This window comes from Idiotropiscis lumnitzeri, chromosome 15 (genome assembly GCF_059441095.1).
Source record: "Idiotropiscis lumnitzeri isolate Australia: NSW breed Sydney's pygmy pipehorse chromosome 15, RoL_Ilum_1.0, whole genome shotgun sequence".
Classification (NCBI taxonomy): Eukaryota; Metazoa; Chordata; class Actinopteri; order Syngnathiformes; family Syngnathidae; genus Idiotropiscis; species Idiotropiscis lumnitzeri.
Genome location: NC_142405.1, coordinates 12,435,504 through 12,444,228, shown reverse-complemented (window position 1 = coordinate 12,444,228; position 8,725 = coordinate 12,435,504). Strand labels below are relative to the sequence as shown.

Here is an 8,725-nt window from a genome sequence, read left to right as displayed (position 1 = left end):
AAGTTTCTACTTTGGTCTTGGGCCTGCCGCACACTTTAACCACAAAATCCAGTCTGCAGATGATCCCAATGACTCACACCCTCATTCTAATAACTCACAGGACCTAAGCTACAACCAGCTGACGGAGGTCCCGAGAGACCTGGAGAACAGCAGGAACATGCTCGTCCTCAACCTGAGCCACAATGGCATCGACGCAATCCCCAACCAGCTGTTTATCAACCTGACAGATCTGCTCTATCTGGACCTGAGTGACAACAAGCTGGACAGCCTGCCACCTCAGATGAGACGCCTGGTTCATTTACAGACTCTCATCCTTAACAACAACCCGCTGGTGCATGCACAGTTGCGGTAAGACGGCTCAACTTCTGTCATTGTGGTAATATAATGAATAAAAAGGAGCAGGAGATCCTGAAATGTTTGTATGATAAGAGCTTTTTTTGTTGATGTGTAATTTTGCTCCTCCCTTCGTGTGAGCAGGCAGTTGCCTGCCATGGTGGCATTACAAACTCTCCATCTGAGGAACACCCAGAGAACACAGAGCAATATGCCCACAAGCCTGGAGGGTTTAATGAATTTAGCAGGTGACACACAAACACACACTCAATGGCCGGTTACTTGTGACCAAGAAAATTTTGATAGCTGGATTTCAAGACCAAACTGTTTCAGATGTTATCAACTGTTATGGATCTCAAAATGTGCTCCCTCTGTCTCCAGATGTCGACCTGTCTTGTAATGACCTGACTCGGGTACCAGAGTGCCTCTATTCACTGGGCAGTTTGAAAAGACTCAATTTAAGCAGTAATCAAATATCAGAACTGTCGCTCTGCATCGACCAGTGGACCCAACTCGAAACGCTGAACCTTAGCCGCAACATGCTCACCTCATTGCCTGTAAGCATTTTTTTTTCAGGGGGGAGGGGCTTGTTTTACACCAAGTAACCTTGTAATGCAAATAATAATTCAAACTGTTTATATCTTCCCTAGTCGGCCATCTGTAAGATTTCCAAATTAAAGAAGCTGTACATAAACTCCAATAAACTAGACTTTGACGGAGTTCCACCTGGTATGGGAAAATTATCCAATCTCACAGAGTTCATGGCGGCGAACAACAACCTGGAACTGATCCCAGAGGGACTCTGTAGGTGAGTACAAGAGATCATACAGTACATACGCCTTGGGATGGAATTACATTACACGCATGACTTTGATCATCATATGTGTACCTTTTTTGTCATGGAGGTGCGGCAAGCTGAAGAAACTCGTGCTGAACAAAAACCGCCTTGTGACACTGCCAGAGGCCGTCCATTTCTTGACTGATTTAGAGGTACAAGACATGGCCCACGACAACAATATTCGAGACGCCTTTATTGTGCAATACCTTATTAAAACCTTAGTTCTTTGAATTTTATGAACAGCCATTATATGTTTTTATGTTGATCTTTCTAGATACTGGATGTGCGTGAGAATCCCAACCTAGTGATGCCGCCAAAACCAGTAGATAGAGGAGCCGAGTGGTACAACATTGACTTCTCCCTGCAGAACCAGCTGCGGCTGGCTGGAGCCTCGCCTGCCACTGTCGCTGCTGCTGGAGGAGGTGTGTGTGTGTGTATGTGCGTGTAGACGTGAATGCGTGGGTTATGTCGTTACATCGTGACTCTCCTGAACTACGCCAAAAGGAATCTGACGGGCTTTGTTTCAAAATACTAACCTGGGTTTGTTGTGTGCGCAGGGGCCAGCCCCAAAGATCCCCTGGCGAGGAAGATGAGGCTGAGGAGGAGGAAGGATTGTTCTCAGGATGATCAGGCCAAGCAGGTGCTGAAGGGCATGAGTGATGTTGCGCAAGAAAAGAAGAACCTGGAGGTGAGAAAATCAGTTTCACATTGAAATGAGAAGTGCTTTTCAATGAGCAGAGGAAGATTGATGTCCATTTTGCAGGAAAATGGGGATTTAAAATACGCAGATTTAAAGGTCCGGCGATGGGATCAGGGTCTGGAGAAGCCTCAACTGGACTACTCCGAGTTCTTTATGAATGATGCGGGACAGGTAATGTTCCCTCTGGAACCAACGCTATTTTTCCTCTCCGTGTCACAAATGCACCGTAAGCATGTTCTCTTCTCACTCCAGGTGCCAGGCGTGAGTGTGTGGCAGATAGAGAATTTTATTCCCATGCAAGTGGATGAAACGTTCCATGGGAAGTTCTATGAGGCCGACTGCTACATTGTCCTCAAGGTAACAAGGCAGCCATCACTTGCATGGATTAATCAGTTCCGACTTGGCTTAAAGTACCTCCCTCTCGCTCACTTTGGTTGTAGACATTTTTGGATGACAATGGAGCGTTGAACTGGCAGATCTTCTACTGGATTGGCCAGGAAGCCACGCTCGACAAGAAGGCTGGCTCCGCCATCCACGCTGTTAACCTCAGGAATTTCCTCGGAGCGGAGTGCAGGACAATAAGGGAAGAGATGGGAGACGAGAGTGAAGAGTTTAGTGAAGTATGTAAATGCAGTTTCTTAACGCATGTCGACCTTCTCGTGTTGTTTTTGGTACAAATGTCTAGACAGCCTCCCGAACATGATGACCTTTCATCATCTCTGGTAAACGAGAGTTGTCTCATATTTCAGGTGTTTAACAATGAAATATCATATATCGAGGGAGGCACCGCCAGTGGATTCTACACTGTGGAGGACACACATTATTCTGTTAGGTAGGCGCCTCTCTTAATTGTCAATAATGTATTGTCAGTTTTCTCGGGTTAAAGCCAAACATTTGTGTGTGTTACAACAGGCTATACAGGGTTTATGGCAAGAAAAACATCCGACTCGAGTCTGTACCTGTGAAGTCTTGCTCTCTTGATCCATGGTGACTCTCTTTACTCATTGGCGCTTTCCTCGCATGTTGACTTTTTGTCGACTGCTACGTTTTGTAGTGTACTGAATTCTTGGGTCTGTTTGGCAGCTATGTGTTCCTCTTGGACATTGGACTGGAAATCTTTATCTGGAGGGGAGCCAACGCGACGCTGAGTGGCACCACAAAGGCCAGGTCAGGGGATCGTAATGCAGTCATGTATTTAGGTTGGCGCAAATTTTGCCAACGTCTACTCTTGAAGTCCAGGAGTTAATAGCGAGTTGAAATCTGTCTTGAAGATTGATTTAGTCTTTAGTGTGGCATAACCCAGTGGGCTCTTTATTTTCTCCTTTCAGGTTATTTGCAGAGAAGATCAATAAAAATGAGCGTAAGGGAAAGGCAGAGATCACAACTCTGAAGCAGAACCAGGAGCCTCCAAATTTCTGGGAGTTACTTGGAGGACAACCGGAGGAGATCAAGAAACACGTTCCTGACGACTTTTCACCAATCAGACCCAAACTGTACAAGGTAAACCAAACATTTTGATTTGTATCAGATTTAAGACACAATGAAAGCACTGATTGATGGATTTTGCTGTCTTTTAGGTGGGTTTGGGTCTTGGCTATCTTGAGCTTCCTCAGATTAACTACAAGTTATCTGTGGAGCACAAAGACCACAAGATCAAACTGGACACGCTGCCAGAGCTCAGATTGGTATGTTAATCCAGTTTTGATTAGTTAGAACAGGCTCACAACTAATCCAAAATGATCCATACAAAGTCAAAAAGTGCTTTTAAACATTTCAGAACTGTACACGGATCACATTTGCTTACCCGATCAAAGAGCCAGTTTCCATGTGACCTACTTCCATCCACCCAACACTCATCATCTCCTATTTTCACCGCCTCCCTCAGCTGCAGTCGCTACTGGACACCAAGTGCGTGTACATCCTGGACTGCTGGTCTGATGTGTTCATCTGGATCGGGAGGAAGTCTCCCCGACTTGTGCGAGCCGCCGCCTTAAAACTGGGTCAGGAGATCTGCTCCATGCTGCACCGGCCCAAACACGCATGCGTCACCCGAAACCTAGAAGGCACCGAGTGCCAGGTAAAGCTTCCGAATAGCTAGATTACACCTCTCGCAGTTCTTTTAAACGTTTGGAATCTCCTCTTTTATCCATTTGGTCAGGTGTTTAAATCCAAATTCAAGAACTGGGACGATGTGCTGAAGGTGGACTACACCAGAGCTGCGGAGACGGTGGAGCAGAAGGACAACCTACAGGGCAAGGTTAGCGCACATTTTTCTTCATCAAGATGATTGCTTTGGTTCACGAGGCGTTCCGTCCGTCAGGTGAAGAAAGACACCGAGCAGAAAGACCAGATGAAAGCCGACCTCACGGCGCTTTTCCTACCTAGGCAGCCGGCCATGCCTCTCACTGAGGTAGCATACGCACATGCATGCACTTCACCAGGCTATATACAGGCGGCCTCCACTGATTACCCCCCCCGCCCCCCATACTGGTATGTAGGCGGAGCAACTGATGGAGGAGTGGAACGAGGACCTGGATGGCATGGAAGGATTCGTTCTGGAGGGCAAAAAGTTTGCTCGTCTTCCAGAGGAGGAGTTTGGGCACTTTTTCACTCAGGATTGCTACGTGTTCCTCTGCAGGTGTGTGCCTTGTCACATCAGCGGTGTAACCGTAAACATTGTCATAGTGGGAAAGGGATTTTTGTGATGTTGACATCATAAAAGGTTAGCAAAAAAGTTGTTAAACCGAGATGGTTGACCATGCGTTGGCAGATACTGGGTGCCCGTGGAGTACGAGGAAGATGAGGAGAAGAAAGAAGGGGAAGACAAGGGAAAAGAGGATGAGGAGGATAAACAACCAGAGGAAGATTTCCAATGCGTGGTGTACTTCTGGCAAGGCAGACAAGCCTCCAACATGGGCTGGCTCACCTTCACCTTCTCGCTGCAGAAGAAGTTTGAAAGCCTCTTCCCGGGAAAACTGAAGGTAACGTGAGCGGTCTGCCCAAACGTGAAGAAAATATTGGAACGAGGGAATCATCGGCTCTGGGTTGTCTTTCAGGTGGTGCGTATGACCCAGCAGCAGGAGAACCCGAAGTTCTTGTCCCATTTCAAGAGGAAGTTCATCATCCACAAAGGGAAGAGGAAACAGAAGATTGACTCGGCACAGCCGTCCCTCTATCATATACGCACCAACGGGAGCGCACTTTGCACTAGGTAACGAGCAACAATGCTGCACTCCGATGTGCGCTATGTAACCTGTGAATCACTCTATACGAGAAAACTATTTTGCCGATCCTTTGAAAAGTGTCTGCACCATCTACATCTGAGGCATGTCTCAAATATCTTAGATGGAGGACACCTGCCGCTTTCCACAGCTTCACTTACAGCATTCCCTCAGGGCACGCTAGCGCCTTCTTAAAAAGTTAAACACTCTTTTAGCTGATGGGACACAACACAAATGTTTCTTTTTTTCACCTTTCCATCTACAAGATAAATGACACTAGCTCGATCTGATTCACTGAGGAGAGATGTAACTGCCCATGTGGCATTTAGGGAACGTCTGTGAATTACATCGTTCATTTGAGTAGGAAGGAAGACAAATAAAAAAAAAATAACATGGCTACAACTGCAACATGGCAAACTTAACATGTCCCTTCTCTCCGTTAGAACTATCCAGATCGTAACGGACTCCAGCAATCTCAACTCAGAGTTCTGCTTCATTCTCAAAGTGGGTATCGTTTCACTTTCAACGGAAGAGTCGCATAACGTTCCAAACACTAATGAAGCATCCTTGTTTGTGTCCATGTGGTGCGCAGGTCCCCTTTGAGAGCACAGACAACCAGGGAATCGTTTACACTTGGGTGGGCCGAGCCGCCGACCCGGATGAAGCCAAACTGGCTGAGGAGATCATGAATAGCATGTTTGATGACACCTACAGCAAACAGGTACCACAACAGGAAAATGATGGCCCTTCATCAGAAAACACAGAAATACTGAAAATGTCTTTAAAGCCCACACTTGCAAATACATCGGGAAAACTTTGTATTCCAATTCAACACATTATGAAAAAAAATAAGCTTATAAAAAAATTGATGGATGGATTTGTGTAATACCACCATGCCTTTAACATCAACCCCCCCACCCCACCACCAAGGTCATCAATGAGGGGGAGGAACCAGAGAACTTCTTCTGGGTCGGCATCGGTGCTCAGAAGCAGTACGACGAGGACGCGGATTACATGAAATCTGCTCGTCTCTTCAGGTAAGTTTAGTCAGCAGCACACGAGTCGCAAACGGAACAAATGTTTACTGCCAATCAAGATGACAGGTTATATCATGTGATGTTTCACGGCAATAATTGTTTGAGAGAGACAGCCAGCCTGTAGCAGCAAAGCTGTACTATATTATGTAGGGGTTATAAAGTGCAGCCCTGTTAAAAGCTCAGGTTTTTGACATTTAAAAAAAATAATAAATTTTTTTTAGGATATTGTAATATATTGAATGTGACCTATGACCAGTACAACTTAGTTGGTAAAATATATTTTATAGAGGAGAATCAAAAATAAACTGAAATGCACAAATGTTCACACCCTCTAATGGGAGGCAGCACACACCAAACAAGAATTATACCAACAACTACGATCACATTTCATTTCAAACATGTCTTACATTAGGTTGGACAGTGAAGAAAAAAAAACAGACAAGACTCTCTATAACTTCTTCAAAGCTGTGTAAAAATGTTGCCCATGAGCGACAGATTTTTAAAACAATTGAGATTCAGCTCTTCCACCATACTTCCTTGATCCAGTCTGTCCTTCTTTTTGGCTGTATCTTGTGGTTGCAAAAAAAAAAAAGTCTATCACATGCCCGTCACAACATTACCCATTTTCTTCCTTTCAGGTGTTCCAATGATAAAGGTTATTTCTCAGTGTCAGAAAAATGCTCCGACTTCTGCCAGGACGACTTAGCTGACGACGACATCATGTTGCTTGATAACGGCCAAGAGGTAGGGATTGGTGGAATGTTTTTGTTTTTGCCTAAAGTTGAACTTTGTTGCATCACCTCCAGGTGTACATGTGGGTCGGTACTCAGACGAGCCAGGTGGAAATCAAACTGAGTCTCAAAGCCTGTCAGGTCAGTAAAGTTTTTTTTTTTTTTTTTTGCGGTCTTTGGCGTGGTGTATTTTTGCACATCCAACCCTCCCCCATGCATCTTTGCAGGTGTACATCCAGCACATGCGCTCCAAAGAGAACCAGCAGCCCAGAAAACTGCGACTGGTGCGCAAGGGAAATGAGACGCACTGCTTTACACGCTGCTTCCACGCCTGGGGGGCTTTCAAAACTCCCCCCGCATAGACCCTCACATGCATCCAGCTGCCAACTTCCTCGATTGCAGGGTGTCCCAAACTTTTTCAGATCATCAATATTACAAGTTTAGGGCCAAATTTACTCAAAGCTATCTTGTACGGCTAATAACACAGACATTCATTAATCATAACTAACTTGAATCAAAAATCTATTTGCCAAGAAATTGTGTTCCTGCACAACCAATAAAATGATTTGGCCTGAAAAAAAAGATGGCATTGTGCTCTATTGAGATGAATGCCATCTGGAAAGCGCCGAGCTTCACTCGATCTGGACATGTCTGTTTAAGGGCAAGCATTCTTTCGATATCCAGATCTTGTGCTGAATTGTCTTACAAATGACAAAGAACATACTAGTATATGGACCTCAAAGATATTGAACAAATGTGCAAATGGCTTTCTATTGGCTGTAGGCTTCTCCTGTTACATGATTTTTAACCGATTGTTAGCAGCAACTCTGCATTCTGCTGAGAATGTTTGGATGAGACACTCTTGTTGTATGCTTAGTGCCATTTTGCACAGCTCGTCTGAAGTATATTATTTTTTCATTGAGGACTTTAAGCAGATTCTCCTTGCTCTTCGGTGGAATGTTTATTTTCTACATACTTGATATTTCATCCATACACTGATGGTAATGCTTCACCCCTTGTTGCTTTTAGCCAGCATGCCAGACACATGAGTCATATCGCCGCTTTTGAGTGACCCAACGTGCCGCCATTAGAACCTCTTCAACCACTTGGGCTAAAAAGTTGCTTTTGTGGCGCTTTGCGAGCAAAGGCCACAACATGAGATTTTACGGGTTTAAAATCTACAGGTTAGATATGTTAATGGGAGCTTATATCACATCTCTAAAGAAACATTCTTTTCAACATTGAAGGACAAAAGTCAGATGGCTCGTGCGGTTGTCCGAGCATATTTGCAAACTTTGTCTTTACTTTTGGGGTGAACTGTGTGCCTGTTAAGTGTGAGTCCCACATGCACATATGAATGTGCACATGCTCCTGATGCCACCTGCAGATGCTTTATTTATGTATTTTATATTATAAAAAAAAAATAAAATGTCATTACAGCCATTATCATTCTTGTGACTTTATTGCACCAGTATGTTGGGTTCTCGATAAAAACAATCACATTTAATTCTGCAAGTAATACAATTCTTTTAATTTTTTTTTTTAATAGATTACAAACTATGTAGTGAAGGGGCCAGTCTGACCATAGCTCACTAACGGTGAACTTTGTGATTTTCTAGGATTGTTATACAAGTGATTTATTTGAAAAACACCAGCAGAGATTCAAAGTGTTGAATATTGATGTTTCCTAATTATTGGGACAATTAACAATGAATATTTTTTTAAATAATTTAATTGCTTGAAGGTTATTTGAGCACATCCGTTATTTCAGAAGTATGTATCCATCTGTTAACCCTTCACATTAAATCAGTACCCAGAAGTAGCGCTAAACATTTTTTTGTTGTTGTGGCAAATAGACCCCCCCC

At 44.1% G+C, this 8,725-nt stretch overlaps 1 protein-coding gene across 1 annotated transcript in view; it reads left to right on the top strand.

Annotated features, from left to right (window-relative positions):
* The window catches only part of flii (FLII actin remodeling protein), a 12,818-nt gene extending 4,512 nt beyond the window's left edge, over positions 1-8,306 (top strand). The window contains exons 5-31 of the mRNA XM_088317617.1: positions 101-348; positions 478-581; positions 715-890; positions 984-1,141; positions 1,239-1,323; positions 1,446-1,593; positions 1,729-1,859; positions 1,935-2,042; positions 2,124-2,228; positions 2,312-2,491; positions 2,621-2,703; positions 2,784-2,858; positions 2,955-3,038; positions 3,200-3,371; positions 3,449-3,556; positions 3,757-3,948; positions 4,030-4,128; positions 4,192-4,281; positions 4,370-4,509; positions 4,642-4,852; positions 4,928-5,082; positions 5,536-5,596; positions 5,685-5,813; positions 6,023-6,129; positions 6,768-6,873; positions 6,936-7,001; positions 7,088-8,306. Of these exons, the coding sequence (XP_088173743.1) occupies positions 101-348; positions 478-581; positions 715-890; positions 984-1,141; positions 1,239-1,323; positions 1,446-1,593; positions 1,729-1,859; positions 1,935-2,042; positions 2,124-2,228; positions 2,312-2,491; positions 2,621-2,703; positions 2,784-2,858; positions 2,955-3,038; positions 3,200-3,371; positions 3,449-3,556; positions 3,757-3,948; positions 4,030-4,128; positions 4,192-4,281; positions 4,370-4,509; positions 4,642-4,852; positions 4,928-5,082; positions 5,536-5,596; positions 5,685-5,813; positions 6,023-6,129; positions 6,768-6,873; positions 6,936-7,001; positions 7,088-7,222 (3,456 nt within the window). The 3' untranslated portion in view covers positions 7,223-8,306. The remainder of the gene's footprint in view (positions 1-100; positions 349-477; positions 582-714; positions 891-983; positions 1,142-1,238; positions 1,324-1,445; positions 1,594-1,728; positions 1,860-1,934; positions 2,043-2,123; positions 2,229-2,311; positions 2,492-2,620; positions 2,704-2,783; positions 2,859-2,954; positions 3,039-3,199; positions 3,372-3,448; positions 3,557-3,756; positions 3,949-4,029; positions 4,129-4,191; positions 4,282-4,369; positions 4,510-4,641; positions 4,853-4,927; positions 5,083-5,535; positions 5,597-5,684; positions 5,814-6,022; positions 6,130-6,767; positions 6,874-6,935; positions 7,002-7,087) is intronic.
* Positions 8,307-8,725: the final 419 nt, after the last annotated feature.